Source organism: Sturnira hondurensis, unplaced genomic scaffold (assembly GCF_014824575.4).
Source record: "Sturnira hondurensis isolate 20B ecotype Veracruz unplaced genomic scaffold, ASM1482457v3 Scaffold0006413, whole genome shotgun sequence".
NCBI classification, from domain to species: domain Eukaryota; kingdom Metazoa; phylum Chordata; class Mammalia; order Chiroptera; family Phyllostomidae; genus Sturnira; species Sturnira hondurensis.
This window is the reverse complement of record NW_028079044.1, coordinates 40,082,915-40,101,595: the sequence shown is the minus strand read 5'-3', so window position 1 is coordinate 40,101,595 and position 18,681 is coordinate 40,082,915. Positions and strand designations below refer to the sequence as shown.

Sequence of the window (18,681 nt, the reverse complement as noted above, 5' to 3'; positions counted from 1 at the left end):
GCTATGATGGATGACCAAAGAACTGGAGATCTCAGACTCAAAGGCAGATAATATCTTGGGATTTCTGGAAAAAGAAGACCCTCTTGTCTGACTTTGGGCAAGGGCAGATTGTCCTAATCTTCACCAACAGTCAAATCACTCACTGGGTGAGGTAGAGAGTGGTATAGGCTCTAGGGAGAAGGGGCAGAGCAAATGCCAAGAGAACATTTTATTGGAGGTGCAAGCAACTACTTATTGCCCAGCCAATAAATCAAACTCTCTCTTGAGACCCATGTGAGTTGGCAAACTGTTGGCTTAATAATAAACCGTGTATGAAAATGTTTAATGAAGGACACAACAATGGAGATTCCCAAACCTCAGTTTAGCATTTCCCACTCGTCCTGAGCCAGAACAAATTTAGTGTAACTAGGAAGAAGAGGATGGATAAAAGAACAGCAATGGTAGTCACAGGGAATAACCAATGTGCAGCACAAGGGAAGTTACTTTTTCTTCACAGCAATGGTAGTCACAGGGAATAACCAATGTGCAGCACAAGGGAAGTTACTTTTTCTTCTTGACAAACTCACAGACGAAGTACATGGTGAGGTGGCACTCGGTGTCATTCCATCTGCCGGAGCTCAGCATTTCCACACAGTCTTCTTGGCCGTAGGGGTCGCTGGGCTCCCCCTCCTTCCAGTTGCTGTAGTTCTGCAGTGGGGTGTTGTCCGTAAACACATACTGCCCCTCCCTCTCAAGGTCATTCACTCCAATGAAGACCCGGAAGAAGCCACTCTTGGCCACATAGTCGGCAATGAGTGAGTTGGCGGCTTCGTCCTTGGGCATGGCTAGCATGCCGCCCCGGATCCTGCAGTGGGTCAGGGATTCCCTGTAGCTCTTCTCCTCTTGCACAATGTAGTAGAATTTCTCGTCCGTTTCCCTAATCCCTGCAATGACTTTGCAGAGAGGAAGAGTGAAATTATGTGTCTCAAAAAGAGAAAAGGCAATTATATAATATCTCTGGATTTAAATTCATTTCCCCGAGATTCTACAATTATTTCACAAGACTCTACGATGAGGTTGGCATTGGTTTAATATTTTCTCTACCCTCCTAGTTATCAGGTGGAAAAAGAACTCCTACCAGTTGTCCTTTCCGCCACTCCTTTCTAACTTCCCACACAACTTTGAAGCAGAGAGCTATTTTGACACAGACTTGTTACATGAACTGCCATCCACCTCATCTCAGACTATTTTTCTCATCCTAGTCTATGCTTTTGCCAAAATTACAGTCCCATGAGCACGCCCTTCTCTCTTTCGTTTCCATGCTTTTCATGCCTGAGAATCCTTCTCACTGCTTCTCTGGCTGGGATGCTCCTACTCGTCCTTGAGAGCTCAGTGGCAGTGTTTTATCCTATAGGAGCCTTTCCCTGAACAGACACCGAGGACTATTGTTCCCCGTGTCTCCACTTCATAGTACTCAACACAGGCTAGTCTAATGGTCTGTGTGTCTCTTCTACTAAACAGTAAACATCTTGAGAACAATGACCATGTCTTTGCCACTCTGTAGACTTGGTGCTTCCAACATTGCAAAAGATGGTAGAAACTTATTGAACTGATATGGGGATAATTCAGAAGTTTTTCCACTTTGGGACAAATTCTTCAGCTGTGAACACACATATCTTTGGAATATACATGTACATGTTCCAGGTACATGAAGTGGACTGAGCTACTGACAGAATTAGGAACTCAGGATCATTTTGGGCTCCTAGTGTGGTATAAATGTTTTGGACTTCAGGGGCATCAACATACACTTTTTAGGGTTCATAGAGTAAAATTCACAAAGAAATCTGTGACCACTCAGATGTTAAGAACTATTGCTGTATGTTGAACCTCCGAGGTCTGGTTTCTTCATGAGCGTCCAAGTCACGTCAGAGACAGCGTCTTGTGTGCAGGTTCTAACCAGAACTGTAATTGGGGTCATGAGTAATATTGAGCACTTCTGGTGCTCCTAGTATTACAAGATGAGGGTGAACGCGACATGGCATCTGTGTGCTTCCCATAATGTACAACCAATATAGCTGGGCTGCAGTAAATGAAAGTACAACAGAATGGAGCCAACTGCAACACGAACCATGGTAGTTCCCTCATTCACACTGTCTCAGGAGAGAGCATAAGGCCCACTTTAAGGGCTTAACTGCTAACTACAACGGGGAAATGGACGGGAGTGATAAAAATGACTAATACCAAAGAACTGCGACATTCAAAGAAACACATAACATCCCTATCAGTTTGCATTAAAAATCCCTGCTGCGTGCATGGATCGCCAGCTCTGTATCTATGGACAAGGTCATCTTTCAAAGCTTCGTCTTAATCATAGTACTTCCTTCATAATTATTAATATTCCAAGTACTCAAGAAAACAGCTATTGTTTTTATTCTTCTGTTTTGGGGGTGATAGTTCTTTCTGAATCTCACTGTCCCTTTTTATTCTGAAGGCATGGCTTGCCAACTCTGAATGTTTCCCCATCCCTCTCTCCAGAAAGTAACTTTTTCTACCCATTGTTAAAGCAGTTTGTACAAACATACGTCGTGGACTTGAAGGTTCCTGGAGCTGGAGCGGATTACTAGTGCTTTGAGAGACCTTTAAACTGGTGAATCTGTCTCCGTAGTACTTTGCCCAACCCAAATACTGGAACTGCAAGGCTGAAAGAGATTAAATCAGTAAGTAGCCCAAAGCACAAAAGAGAATATGCTCACCATTTTTGACGAACTTCATAGATGTCTTGAGGCGAGCAACACTAATGTCCAGTTGTCCAACAACTTTCCGGTATCTTCCACAGTCACAGACAGTACCTTTTCAGTGACAGAAACGGTGAATTCGTGCCGAAGCATGTGCGGACCTGCTGAGAGGGGCCGCAACTCCTCCCGGGGTTTACTGTCTCTTTCTCATCTACTATGTTTCTCTGTGAGTAGCTATCCTTTCAAACTTTTATTAAAAACAAGGTTTCCTGTCTACGCTGCCTTTGGGGATTCAGAATACATCTTTTAACATATGGTGAATGAGTTAAAACCCCGTTCTAAACCATCTTTTTAAAAAGAGGAGTAAACACAACAAACCACTGCACACATATTGTGGACCATTTGGCATTTTGTTGAACATAGGACGCAACGCTCCAATTTCAGAATAAAATCTTTACAGCTTTCTCAGTACATTTTCCCAGCCATGGGAGTACATCGTTCATTCACTTGCACAACTCTCCATGGACAGGGGAAACCGTTCACGATGAAATCAAATGTAAATTCTGATGATCCACTGGAGTACAGCTTGAATGTTTTGAGGACTAACTTCAAATCTTGTGAATAGTTCTAACCTATGCCAAGAAGGCGTTGTTGCCCTTGTGGGTTAGTTATACTTTGAATTTCTGCCATTCATTCCCCTTTGCTCATTTACCTTTTCAGTCACCCACTGATAGCGTGGCAGAGAGGGATTGGAAGGGAAATAATGTGAAATTCAAATGAGTCTATTTTTTTTCATTTATTGGCTGCTTCATATAAACATTTCTGTTTACTTTTTTCCTGAGGTGGTTGAAAAAGAAAGAGTTTAGCCCTGGCTGGCATAGCTCAGTGGATTGAGCACAGGCCTGCGAACCAGAGGATCGCGGTTCGATTCCCAGTCAGGGCACATGCCTGGGTTGCAGGCCAGTTCCCTGCAGGCCAACTCCCAGCAGGGGACGCATGAAAGGCAACCATACATTGATGTTTCTCTCCCTCTCTCCTTCCCCTCCAAAGATAAATAAATAAATAAAATCTTTAAAAAAAAAGAAAAAGGAAAAGTTTATTAGCCAAAGGGGGGGAAATCAGTGGCTTTATTTCTCCACATTATCAGTTACATAAAAGGAATAAAAAAGCGTTCTTGAAATCAGTTTTTACGCTACTCCTGCTGACAAAAAAAGTTGAAGCCCCCCCCAAACACTTTGCTTTCTTTCCCTGCATATCTCACTGGAAATAAAGCTCTCAGGACTTGGGGAGAAGGCCCACAGCCATTGAAGTCATGTCCTATAACCACGGGCCTTTCTGGGTTAGGCCAATTTGCTTCTGGCCAACCGCTGGCCTGTGTTTGGTTGAGATGCTGGTGGAATGCGAGGCATGCCAGAGCGGCCCAGGCTGAGGCCACTGTGGATTTTCCCCTGGGCCTGGGAGAGTGGGGCTGCTTCCGGAGGCAGTGGGTCGGCTCCCCCACAGCAGGCCTAATGGGATGGAATGTGCCATCGTCCCCTTCCCCAGGGCTTGGAAAGTCACCAGCAGGAGAGAGGAAAGTTCCCGTCTTCCCCTTCCTCTCCCCTGAGTAAAATCAAGTCAGGTACACTGACCAGATCTTTTGTTTTCTCCTAAAAACGGCATCTATACTCTCGGAGATGAGTACATCTGGAACAGTGCCAGAAGTCAAGGAGAAAGACCGGCAACCGTACCTGCTTTGCCTTTTCCTCCAGGAATCCCAGGCAAACCCTTCTCCCCTTTGTCGCCTGAATAGAAACAATAGCCCCCAAAGGGACAATGAAAACAATGAGTCATTTTGGACAGACATTCTCTTACATAGCTACAATCAGAGAAAACAGTTTTTACCTTTAATTTGCAGTACCTCCCACCAGGATTCCTCGGTGTTAGATAAATGATTGGATTTTGAGCTGGCTGCATGGGTCCAACTAAGCAAACAAGTCATAACTGATTTATATGGAATAGAGAATTCTAGCAGTATGTGTAAGAAACATTTAAATTGGTCTCAGCTATCCTACGAACATGTGCGTGTAATGTGGCCTTGTAAGCAAGGCTAATACAATTCTCTGCCTGTTTTTAATTTCGGAAGTACCATTGTTGTGTATATACATGGATCGACTGACTAACACATCGCAGTGTCTACTTATTATGCCCCAAAGTTCTTCCACGAGGCTTCGCCCTTGGATTTTTGAAAACATGTGTTGCGCTTTTTCAAATTAATTCAACAAACATTTACTATTTACTGACTCTATTCAAGACAAAAGGCTTGGTACTCTGCGAGGATATAAAGAGGCAAAATCAAACTTCTAACTTGAAAGAGTTTGTACATTTTTAGAAGCAATGGGTTGTATGCAAATATCTATAGACAGTATCAAATATGTTCTACTGAAATATGAACCTTGCTAACTTTCCATTCTGCTCTCCTTTGCACCTTACCACTTTCTTATTCAGTCAGAGGCATCCACATAATAATTCTCAGAGCATCAGGATTATGAAAGCGGAGAGGGAAAAATATTGCTTTTTTTTTACACTTCAAAATAAGCTCTGAAGGCCACATCAAACACAATAATGGGAAGCAAAAGCTTTTGATTTTTGAGAGAACATGTTTGGCTGGACCCCTTGAAAAGTAAAAGAGAAGACCCTGATCAGAGTAAAATAGTGTTTATGCTTCAGTGGTGATTGGGAAACAGGAGAAGAAAGGGCCCAGGAGGGATAAATACAGGGCAAAGGTCATCTGGGCTAGAAAAGAGTATGTGGCTTACCCTGTAGGCATTTGGTCTGGGCAGAAAGATGGGTACATGACTCAAACAGGCAATGTGAGGGGAACAGAGCCAGGATTGAGGCTCTGCCGAGCCCCATCCTTTCCTGTCAAAAGGGGAAAAAATGGGAGCCCTTCCCATACCCGTCGGGTGTCCTGTGTTCCCTGCCCATTAGCTCTTCTCTTCATCGCTGTTTGTTTAGCACTTGAAAAAATTTAAATAATACATATTGTTTAACCCATATATCCAAAATATTGCCACTTTAATGTGTAGTCAATGGGAAACCGTTAATGGGATATGTTGCACCTTTTGGTAGTAAGCCTTCAGAATTTGATATGTATTTCACACTTAAAGCACATCTCCGTTTGGACCAGCCATATTTCGAGGGCTCCGAAATCACATGTCACCAGGAACTGTGGCATTGGACACTTTTGCTCAGTGCTTTCTATTCATCATCTTGTGCATTTTGACTGTCGATCGTGCAGAAAGGCGCACGTGCTGGGGCCCCAAGGACTTGCTGAGCCCTTCCATGTGGACCCCCGTGGGCACTTTTCTTCGTAGGGATGCCAGTCGTCTAGGGGCTTGCCAAGCGGAAGGAGGTGGTCTCTGGAACCCAGAATGCAGTGCAAGTGTGGGGGAGGACACCTCAGAGCTTGCACTTGGGAAAGATGAGAGACGGCGACTCGTATGCCTAAAGAACGCTGCTAATGTTGTAAGAAAGGCCTTGCACAGAGATGGCACTCTGGGAGAGAGCTAGACGAGACAGTGCTCTGGCTGGAAGGAAGGAGGAAGGCCCTCCTGACCGGACAGCGCTGGAGTTTGGTTATGAAACTTCAGCAGGTGAATATGGGAGCAAGACAGGAGATGACGTCCGGCAGAGGCCCGGGCGGGAAAACAGTATGGACATGGGCCAGCCCCCTGACGAGGCAGACCCATCTCCTCTCCTCGAAGCACTGCCCTGCAAGTTCTGCACTTTTTACATGTAACTTGGAAAAGGGAAAAACAGATTTTGAGAAGAGATTAATGAAAGAAAGGAGAGATAGATTTGCTAAAGGCCAATCATTTGTCAAGTACTGTTCTGGATACTTTATAGATGTAACCATACCCAGTCCAATGAACTAGGTTCTACATCATCTCTCTTTTACTGTCGTGAGATTGGGGACCTGGGAGGCAAACTAAGTTGCTCAAGGACGTCCAGGAAGTCAGTGACACTTCCGGTGTTGCAGCCCAATCGTTCCTGACTCCCCGGTTCATAGTGCTTCTCAGTGAGAAGTTCTTCTCAAACAATATTTTCACGAAGAAATTAAAGTATTCGAAAAATGTTATCAAAAATTGAAAGGAATGCCGATCTTTAGTACCACCGAAAACAATATGGGCTTCAAAGGTCATATGAATATGGTTTAATATTTTAATTATTTTAAAACGGTATATTTTCTTTATATGTAAATTCGTGCTGATTTAACAGGCTGAAAATTGATTCTATTTCTGAATTAAGCCCAATGATGGGACATTAAAGAAGCATAAACATGATATTTGCTTTGGAAAAATTATGTTTTTTACAGAAAACAAAGCACCCATCAGGGATGGCACACTATCACCATCACATACTAACAGAGTAAGTTGAAGAAATGCCTGGTAGGTATTTGGAGAAGGCAAAGATCCTGTGGATCAGAGCAGAGAAGGCTTCGCTGACGCAATAGCTAAATCTTAATAGTGTGGGAAACAATTCCTGAATGGATAATTTGACTTTTCTTCCTGAGAAAATGTAAGCACTGTGATTACTTTTCAGTATCTTTATGTGAATTCCTTTCCCTTTTTACCCATGGAAAAGGCATAGCAGTGTGGTGGAGTGAAAGAACAGTGAGGTCTGACTTTCTATAAAAGTCTGAACAGTGAGGACTTGAACCTTGGCTCTGTCATTTACTAGCTAAATGTGGACAGGTCACTTAATTTCTTTAAGCTTCTATTTCTTATTTTTAAAGTGGAAATAAGGGCACCTAATACCTAAGATCATCAAAGAGGACAGATTATATAATGTTATTTTATCATTGGATTATCTCTGCTGGACTCCCAGAAGATGCTCAAGCAATGTGAGCTTCTGCCTCCTAAATCAGAAGGCAGAAGAGTTATGGTAAAGGTAAGTGTAGCAAGTACTTGGCCACCTGATGGAGGATGTGAACTTTTAATGGCTATTGCCCCAAGCAAACTCTGGTATAAAGCCATACACAAAGCCTTATTTGGGTCCATGAGTGGAAACATGTTTGTAATAACTGTCTTAAAATTGAAGAATTAGAGGCTGCATTTAAACAAATAAAAAAATCATAATGCTTTCACTGTAAAGGGATTATTGACCTTAAGTAAAAACATTTATTTTGCTATGAGATTTAATTTACCTATAATAAATTATTCCTTCTCATTCGTGAAATGAAATATTGACATCGGAAACCTACCTGTCCATGCAAGTGACGTTAAGGTCAGTCCAGAAAGTTGAGATTAATCTGAGTCAGTGAAAAATTTAAAAGGGGCATTGACAAAATGAGGGCCATAAATTTCAAAGTACAGATTAAAAATGAAATTAATCCCGGTGAGCTAGAACACTGAACCTCCATTTTTTTGAAATTTCAGGACATGCTCATAAATTTTGATGGCATATCTCTGGAGAAGAAAGAAATCTTAGTCAATGGTGGAAATTGATGTTAAGGGGAAGTGGTTCTTAAAGAAATAAAGGGTAGAAAAGAGAACTACCGTATAAGAAATATTTATCATTGATTTTTTTCATTCTTAACAAAACTAATATTTAAAAAGTTTCTACCATATAATAAGCATTAGGATAAAATGATTAAAAAGTAGGGTACCCACATACAGCTTATTTTTATGTAAGTAAATCGGTCCACTAAATCTTTCATTCATTTGTTCCCTCTAGAAGTTCACAGTATGCAGGGCTAAACAGACAAGCTAATAAGGCATGTCAATGAGAAAAGTGATAGAGGAACGCACTAGGAGTTTATGCACCTGAGTGTGAATGAAGAATTGTGCTGAAGAAGATAAGGCTAGTTTGTCATTTCCAGACTTAACTTTTCTAACATCTGTAGAAGTTCAACCGCTTTGACACCCAGAAAATTATGCTAAAACTCTTGACCCTTCCTTGTCTCTGTCATCAACTGCCCTCCCACATTACCTAGTCTTAATCTAGGAAGGGATTATGACTCGGCTCAAGATTGTTAACTCCATCTCTCTCAGTTGGAGTCTCCTCTAGATCTGACACATTTAAATCTGGGATCATGCAACATCTTGTATATCCCATTGAAAAGGGAAGTTCTTGCACTCTGGGTGTGTCCAAGGCAGTGAATACCCTCCTCTTTCACTTCCGCTGATTCTAGGACAATACTTGGGATCTCAACATCATCTAGCATGGTCACAGCTCAGAAATCTTGAAGTCCAACATGCCACTATTGGGTGATTTCTTTCCATCCCTTTCACCAGTTGTTCAGTGAAGCTGATACAGTCAGGAACATATCCACGATGAATTTTATCCAAAGCTTTGAGGAGCCCTCACTAGGAGAAATAGTACCAAACTACAATGGGAAAAGTGGTTACACAAATGTATATGTACATTAAAAGAAATAAAAACAAATCACTAAATTTTAAAAACAGACAACCCATTACCAAGTACACTAAAAATCATAACAATTTAACCACTAAATGAATTTCATGCCACTATAATTCTCTTTTATTTCATCCATCATGGGCTGCATATATCTGGCTGCATTGATGAATATCCAATTGACCTAGCACTATTGATTGAGAGGCTCATCATTTTCCATCACAAAGTAATGTCAATTTTGCATAAATCAAGTTTGGGCATCTGTTTCTGCATGCTCTCCTCCTTTCCATTGATCTATCTGTCTCTGCATTAAATTAATACTACCTTCAGAGGTGTAGCTTTATAATAAACATGTAAACTCAGTGACTTAAGTCATCTGACTTTGTCTTTCTTCTCCAAGAGCTTCTCTGGGCATTCTTGATCCTTCTCATTTCCACACACATTTTTTACTGGCATATTAAATTTCAAAGGCACTACTTCTGGGCCGCTGACTGAGGTAGCATAGAATCTGTAGATCCTTTTAGGGAAAACCGATATCTCAGCAATACCGCATCTTCCCATTTGTGCATGTAGTTTTACCTCCATTTCCTTAGATATTCTTTAGTTTCTCTCACTGTCATTACGTAGCATGTGTTATGCAGGGCTTACACAGCTTTCAGAATTTATTCCTAGATATTTGATAACTTTGCTGCTATAATAAATGGCATCTTCTTAATTTCATTGAAAAATTGTTTCTGGTATGTAGGAACAAAATTTATTTTTGTATATTAAAGTATCTAAGAAGCTTAACAATATGAATAGCTAATCTCTAGACTGTTTTGTATTTTCTGGGCCTGCGATCATGTCATCTGAAAATAATGACCCTTTTATTCCTTAATTTCCAATTATTATGATTTTCATGGCTTGTTCTTGCATTTTTGGTATGGCTAGAATTTGTTCTCAGATGTTTATTGGAATTAGTGATGAGGGTTCTGCTCACCATCCCCAATTTCAGGAGAGGAGTGTTCAATATTCTATCATGAAATATGATTTTAAAATAGTCTCTTGTTGTTGATGTTGATACGTCTTTAGATATTAAATCTGTGTCCCTCTATTCCTAGCTTCCTAAGATTTTTGAAACATGAATGAGTACATGCTTAATGAAATGTTTTTCAGGATTTCCTGGAGCTCTAACTGGAAATTTCCATTTTTGAAATAAAAGGAGCAGCATCCTAAGTCCAGTCATCTCTCGCTGCCTGGAATGTACCTTGGGCGACTCTCTACTCCAGGCTCTCAGACTCCTGCTGCTTCCTCGCCTACCAACTGGGAAACGATGTGAGAAGAGAAGAAGTAGGTACAGAATGCATAGCTAACCTCGGAGTGGTTCCCTTCTCCTCCGGATCATGGACCCTAAAGTCCTATTCAGTTTAGCAGCCTACTCATGCCTTTAACTATGGTTTTTGTTTTGTTTTGTTTTGTTTTTTTTGCAGAGCTAGTCATTCTTCACAGAAAGATTAATGCAGGCAATTTTCTCATGGCCTGTAGTATAAACCTGAATTTTGTTTCTATCATTAATAGTGTAAGAAGTTTCTTTTATCTTTACAACTTGTTATTGGTAATACAGGTAAACTGAGAGTATTTTCAAATACAAGAATACTTCTATAAGGTCTTTTTTTCATTTATAAGCTGTTAGATTTGGACGATTTTCTACAGACTAGCTCTCGCCCTGTACAATTCACAACTTGTTTCTTTCCCACAGTCCATACGTTTCTTGCGTGGCCCAGGACACGTTCATAGGATGACCCCATCTCTGCCCCTGCCCCACCACCCACAACTTTTTCATCATGACTTTGGGTAGATCTGCCCAGTAAGTGGCAGGCATAGTCTTGGGACCTATTCCTTCATTGGAACTGTTAGCTGTACATGAAAGCAACTGCAAACTGCATCAATAAGTTCAAACTACATATTTCTCTCACTCAAGTTCTTCTTAGCTAGCTCCCCCAATACCTGACATCCACTCCAAAGCCCAGCTACTACCAGGAGAAGAAGTATGACGGAGAGACACGGAAGCAGCAGGAGAGAGTAATGCTAACCTACGTGATGCCACCTCAAGCATGCAGCAGTCAGTTCTTAAGAGGAAATAAACCCTTACTCTAACCACAGTCCATAACAAATATATTGCTCATGGGTGATAGTAAAATTTCATGGGTGGGGGAAACGAAGAAAAAAGATGTTTAAAAATCTTGTCAGGGGGCAATATATCTAAAACATTTTGTTGGGGGGCACAGGTTTTCAAAAATGTTGAGAGGCAGTATTTTAACCGGTTGATGTTAAAATGTCTTGCTTTTCAACTTTACCAAGACATATGCACCTATTGCTAAGGATCCTCTCCGGGTCTTGGGAAAGACCCAAGCAAGGGCGGGGCTCTGAATCTGAAGCTTCACTAGCGTCATGGTAAGGCCACCACCAGCACATTCTGCAGCAGGAGTCAGGAACTCTTACTGGTGCACTGCCCTCCATCCCTACCCTCCAGTGCAGACCCAAGGAAAGTTCTCGAAGGAATGAGTTGAAAGAGCGTAAGGAGAGAAGTACTGGACCACAGGGAGCCAGGAGAGGGGCACACCCTCGGCTGAGACCCCGTTTGTCAGCCGGCTCACGGGCACAGACCACGGCCATTGTTGAGGCACGTGTTTAATCACGCAGCTGTGCGAGCACCCGTGGGAGCCTGGCGGGCACGACCAAGCTGCAGAATTCTATCGCCTGTGGCGCTGCGCTTCCCCTGACCGCTGCCTTTGCAGGACTCTCTTCTGTATCACCCCCAAATGCCTTCCTCATTTCCATAAACGTCTCACTGCTCTTCAAGACCTGGGTCAATTCTTCATGTCAATCTTGTCTACTCTCCCAGAGGGTTCCTCAGGCAGTCACAAAGTTATTCAGTATTTTAATTCTTTCTGAAAAAAAGTCCTACATTTCTAGATAGTCTGTGAGTTTCTTGCAAGAAAATTTTAAATCACAGGCAGCTTTGCATCTTCAAAGAAAGCGGAACAATGCTTGCCTGTATGACTTTACCGAATATCAGAAGCAATTAGAACCTTCTGCCATTGTGGGGCTTTATGAGAAGATAGGAAAAGAATAGTTAGGTAAGAAAAAGAAAGCCATTACCTCTGTTTTCGTAACAGAGGTATTTGTCGCATTGAAGCAGTAATTATGCGCAGGGTCAGGACAGGACTGAAAACAAAAAGATGTTCCTATCTTGGTAATAGATCTCTGCATGGAATTATAATTATTCCATTTGAATTAAGAAATGAAATTATACTGTCCTTTGCTACCTTGAGTTTTATGAGTAATTGTTTTCTACTACTGCACAGCCAAGATACAAAGAAAAAACACTCATATTTTAAAAGAAAAGAAAGAGATCATTTTTATGCTGCAGAACCTTTTGAGTATCCCAAGGGCATGCTCAATTTGCTTGAAATCGCCATTGGAGAATAGGAAAATGCAGCTTACCCTTCTTGCCAATGGGCCCAGTCTTGCCGATGTTGCCCTGGTCTCCCATGTCACCCAGGTCTCCCTTAGTCCCTGGAAGGAAGAGCATGTCATCTTTATATCCTCACATTTTTATCTTCCCTGCGAAGGTGTGGCCCACTTGTAGGAAACAGCAAAAAGTATATTCTCTATCTGGCATATTTATATATCCTGTGCCATATTATCTATTTTAATAGCATTAGAATGTATGTATTAAAATTAAATGTGGATAGTTAGGGCAATCCTGAACCTGGTGACATTGAAATGCTTATCAACGCGGTATTTCTAAAAGGACTACAGCAGGGGATGTTTAATCTAAAGGTCAGATAAGGGGCTGAGTGAAAGGATTCTGCACTTTATTCGAATTCTGTGCCTCGCTAGATCCATTTTGGCTTCATTTTGGGAATCAATTTCTCCTGTGATTTATAATCACATTTGACTATCTCAGCTGCTTTGAAAAGGGGGAGGGAATGCGCAATCATAAAACCTAGTCACCAAAGGAACATCAAAGATTGTCCCACTGAGTTTTTGTTGAAAAAAATAAGACAGGAATCACTAAGTTTTTCCAGAATTGTTAGTATTTTTTTCTATGATAGTGTAAACAATATTTGCCTATTATAAAGCTATATTTTGTGATAAAAATTTTGCAATTGATTTTCAATTGCAAAAATCAATTTATAGAATAGTATACCTATTTATAGTACAAAAAAGATTTTAAGTTTGAATTTCTCAAATGAGATCTCAGCGGCCTGTGTCTTCCTTTCTTTAAATTATAAAGATCTTAAAGTCAGTGGTCTAGAGGCAGCACTTTGTAACAGCTAGCAGGGACTATCCCTGGTGCTCAGAAGACGTGCTTGTACATCTCAATCCAAAAGCTTTTGGTCTTATGAGTAAAAACATTCTCTAACAACCTTTGTGTTGTTGTTCTCATCTTCTTTGCTCCTACTCCTTCCACACCCTGCCAGATGCTGGAGAAAGGTCAGTAAATCAAAGGACCAAACGACATTCTGCTCCTTCTGATTTTCCTCCTGAAGCTCCAAGCCAGCCACATAGAGTTGCTGAGCAGAAGCTTCTAAGGGGAGACACAGCTACAAGTACAGCTGTGTCTCCAGACTTCATAGTTCCTAGGTATCCTCAGAGACTTCTATTCCTTGGAGCTCCCAGAGAGCCCCACTCCAGGCGATTTGAAGGATGCTGTTTGAGAATGTGTCTGTGCCTTGCTGACAGGCGGTCGATCTCATGGAACTCTCTGGTGGCAAGAGAGTTGATATCTGAAATACATTTTGTGCATCTTTGGAGCAGAGGTTGTTACGGAAGCTGCTCATTCCTAGGGCAAGTCTAGGAGAGAGAGAAGAGTGATTGTAACATTACAGTGTCAAGTTCAGACTGTTTTACGTACCTTTGGGCCCCATGCGTCCCACTTTTCCAAGCTTTCCCTCCTCTCCTGGATCTCCTTTTTCACCGTCATCTCCTTTGTGAAAAGGAAAATGAGTGAGTGAAGCGGCCCAAGCAGTAACAGAAGCACGTGCTCCCCATAATGGGGCAAACATGGTTGGAATTCACCTCTTAGCTCGGCTACCTCCACCATGTGAGTCTCATATATGTGTTACATATATAATGTGTAATGTATATAATATATGTATCTCCACCTGGATTGGACACCCAGGGGAAGAGAAGGCACTCTTAGTACCTTTTCTTTTTCACTTTTCTCCACGTCCGACTTTACATTTAAAGAAATATACTGCTGGTAAATCTCAGATGAGTTTGTTTGAACTGACAAATCTGTGTTCTTGCTGAAGAATCTGGCAAAAGTGGGAAGCATTTACGTGTTTAAATGTTAAATACATGTAATATATAGAGGTGTGTCTTATATATAAAGATACGTTTTTATATTTTATACATATATTTATGTTATGTATGTTTTGTCCTATATAACATATGTAATATATAATATAAATAGATTTCTATATAAATTATATAAATGTGTATATAATATGATATTACACACATTATATTATTTTAATATAAATATTGTATTGAAAAAATATAAATAAATAATTTATAACACAATTATATTATAGGTAACTATAATGTCACTATTACTGTTCTAGTAATATATACTAGAACATTATATATTATGTATTATCGTAGTATATTATTTAATAAAAATAATATAAATATATAAAATAATATAAATGATGCCATCATAAGTTATAGAAATATAGGCAGGTACATTTATCACTCTCTGACCGAATGCCTGGAAACCCCAAAGTTATAGGCATGAACCAGGAAGCTGCAAACAGAAGACCAGCTGGGAAGGGGGCAGATGCATGGGGGTCTGTGTGAGCAGCGGCTGCCTGGTCACGGGTGGGTCCCGCTCCTGCATCTCACCCAGTCGAGAACAACTGAATGAGTGTCGTTTACAGAAAGTGCCCTGAACAGTGAGTCAGGAGTTCTGAATTTTAATGTCATGGCGGTCACCGATGGGTTGAGCAGATCTTTAAAACTCATGATTGAACTGACTACTTGAGACTCTGCTTCACTGTTTACTATTTGGAGAAAGTTGAAGACCTGACTTCCCTTTCTGGGTTTCATGGACTGCCAACATCTATTAGAAAGGGCTCTCGAAAAGTTTAAGTAAAATAATATACACGAAAGGCCTGGGGCCTAATCAGTGCTTAGCCATGGTGACTATTTTTATTCCCTCCTTTTTACTTAAGTTTCCTCATCTGTGACCTCACTCGGTTGTTTTAGGGTCAACAAGGTAAGCCTGTGAATGTGCTTTGAAAATAAAGAGCGCAACGCGCACCGTATTATGAGCAGCTGCCCGCATCATCACCACGCCAATCTCAGGACATGAGGAGTCCTGTCCATCACCATGGAAGGGAGTAAATGGAAGATTTCTAAAGACAGAAACTGAATTCAGGGGTTAGACGCTTTGAGAGAAAGTTGAGATGCTCATTTATTTATGCAGAAAAAGCATGACCAAACCTTCCTCTGTTTTTTTCTTCATCCCAAGAACAGAATGTTGGTGATATAAATGAGAGCATAAGCAAAGTACGGAAAAGTTGGATTCCCAGGTAGTGAGATGGGTCAAGCCTTGGAACTTTTCACACATGAAGCTCTAGAACCCCCTGGGATAGGCTTTCAAAATACAGGATAGGCTTTTAAAATACAACGAGCAGGTGAGTCATGTGATCAGAACAGAGGGGTGAAGTGGGTGCACTAAGTGGCATTTCTCTAAAGTTAATAGTACACGTTTATCGAGCAATTATTATGTGCGCCATGCACTGTGCTAATGTAAACACCATGGCAGTTTGAGGAGATGAAAATTATGATTGCTCCATTTTATGAATGGAAAAACCGAGACTCAACGAGGGCAAGTCATTTGCCTACTGGCACAGAACTTATGAGTAGTAGAACTAAGATTCAACCGCATGTATGTCTCTGCCCCTCCAGATCTCTACGAGTAAATGGTTGCCACCCTCCACACACATGCAAGTCTAAGCTTCCGTGANGTGATCAGAACAGAGGGGTGAAGTGGGTGCACTAAGTGGCATTTCTCTAAAGTTAATAGTACACGTTTATCGAGCAATTATTATGTGCGCCATGCACTGTGCTAATGTAAACACCATGGCAGTTTGAGGAGATGAAAATTATGATTGCTCCATTTTATGAATGGAAAAACCGAGACTCAACGAGGGTAAGTCATTTGCCTACTGGCACAGAACTTATGAGTAGTAGAACTGAGATTCAACCGCATGTATGTCTCTGCCCCTCCAGATCTCTACGAGTAAATGGTTGCCACCCTCCACACACATACAAGTCTAAGCTTCCGTGACTCTTAGCAGATTACGGATGTTAGAGAACTTGGCACTGTGTGAAATTTTTCAGAGAGAAAAGGGGAGGTGCAGAAAGAATGATAGTTTCTTTTTAAATAAGAGAGATAGTGGGGGGAAGAAAACAACAGCTATTATTTCAATGACTTAATTCACAGAGAATATACCCTTGAGGTAGTCCAGTATAATTGAGACCTAGCTTTACCACTCAGCAGCTAAAGGAACTTGGGAAATCCTTGACCTTCTTTGAGGCTTGTTCTACTCACTGGTAGACTGGACAAAAATAACACCTTTTTTTCCAGAGAGTTTTAGTAAAAGTAAAGTCAAAATAGTACGGTCCTTTGGAAGCCCCTTCCGACACTCACAGGCCAGGCTAAATTCTGTCTCTCTTTTCCTCCCTTCATAGAACCAGAGGCATGGAAACAAAGAACAGACTGACAGGGACCAGAGGGGAGGGGGGAGGGTGATAAGGGAGGGAAGAAGGAAAAGGGTCTAGTTAAAAAACAAGCACAGATGACCCATGGACAACAGGGTGGGGATTGACTGTGGGAGTGGCGGGGTGGGGGTAGGCAGGGCAAGGAAGGCTAAGAGGGGACAACTAGTAGAACAACAATAAAAAATAACAAAATAAGACATCACTGTACGCGGAGGGTGTCCATATATCTGTGCTACCCCTGTGTCCTGTGCGGTAGCTTGGGTCGTGAGTGACTTATTCTGGCGTCCCCAGGATTGAGCACAGTATCTGGCTCTGGTGCTAAATAAGTACGGCTGAACTGAACGCGTTTTGTGAGCCACAAATATAAGGATAGCGTTTATTGTATACTGTACGCCAGAGGGTTCGCGGTCGTTGACATGCATCCTAACAACCACCTCTGCAATGGATACTGTTCTCACCTCCATTTTACAGATGAGAAAATGGGGTCAAAGAGAGGTTGTGAGGCGACTTCCCAGGGGTACATAGCTCATAAGTAACAAGGCAGGATTCAGACTGGGGCATTTGTTATCAAAGCCCATGTTCTAAACAAGCGCTATGACTAGGAATACATTCCTGTCTAAATATTGCTGGGCTTGGGATTGCTATTCTGTACACTTGGGACCAAGCTGCTCTGCAAAAGGCAAGATCAAAGGCAGGCGTGTATGTGAAGCCCTTGTGAATCGGAAAACCACAGGAATGCGAATTACAGGTGCCATTATCATTTCTGGTCCTTCTCCCCCTTCCTGTGAGCTTTCCCTTTCATTTTCAAGCACGTCTGTAACTGGAGGCCAACAGGTGAGTGACCTGGTCATCTGCTGCTCCCTGGTGGCTCCTGATGGAGACCTGGGAGGTAAAAATAGCATTATCATTCTTCTGACCTTGGTGCCTGCATGCCAGCCTGGTGGTGAGTGGATTGTGGGCAGAGCTGAAGACAACTTGTGCCCTTGCCTTCAGCTTGGGTCCCGGTTCATTTGATCTTTGGGACTTGCTTTAATGAGACCAGAAGAGAGGTACAATGGCAAGCTTTGGAAAAGATCCCCCACATGGCTCACAGCTTTCTGCTTTTATCCTCTTGGCAACATTTCATTGGATTAGTAGAGCAATTTCAACTTCCTTTTTTTCTTTTAAAAATCGCTACTTACCTTTTCAAATCAAATAAAAATCGATCAGCTCAAATGAACTAATTTCAATTTTACAGAAATGGTTGGTTTCAGCCCCTTTGGGCCACCAGCTTGCTGCGATAATCTCTCCAGCAGAATTCCAGCAGAGAACACAGTTGACCAATTTTTCTTGGTTGGAATATTTTTTCCCCTCAACAAGCACAAAGTCTTAATGTTAAATTCTAGTTTGAAATCTAACGGGTGAACCAAGGTCAGTACCCTTGCTCAAAGATAGTAATTATTAAAAATTAGTGAACTAGTTTTGGAAATGCTAAAGAAAATGCACTGGGAGCTATTCCGTTCCCACTGTCAGAATAATCTTATGGACCGAAGGAAGTTGTTAGCAATCATTCTAATTAGCCTTAGAATTGAGTGAGGTATGTAGTAGGGTGTCCTTTGTTAATGAGGCCAGACTCCTGCTTAAAATATATCCTTCCCATCCCTACTTACATCCTTATCCATAAATGCCAATTGCATCCTCATTGTTGGAAATTTCAAGAGTCATCAATCTCTCCTCTGACCCCTCGTGTGTACCAGATACACTAGTGCAGCCTTAAAGTGGGCCGCTCCCTAGTCCTTTCCTGCCCTGG

General features: G+C 41.6%; 1 protein-coding gene across 1 annotated transcript in view; it reads right to left on the bottom strand.

Annotated features, from left to right (window-relative positions):
* Positions 1-519: 519 nt before the first annotated feature.
* The window catches only part of COLEC10 (collectin subfamily member 10), a 36,860-nt gene continuing 18,698 nt past the window's right edge, over positions 520-18,681 (bottom strand). Inside the window, exons 2-6 of the mRNA XM_037048438.1 lie at positions 14,017-14,088; positions 12,600-12,671; positions 4,445-4,498; positions 2,733-2,828; positions 520-932 (exon numbers count right to left, since the gene is read on the bottom strand). Of these exons, the coding sequence (XP_036904333.1) occupies positions 541-932; positions 2,733-2,828; positions 4,445-4,498; positions 12,600-12,671; positions 14,017-14,088 (686 nt within the window). The 3' untranslated portion in view covers positions 520-540. The remainder of the gene's footprint in view (positions 933-2,732; positions 2,829-4,444; positions 4,499-12,599; positions 12,672-14,016; positions 14,089-18,681) is intronic.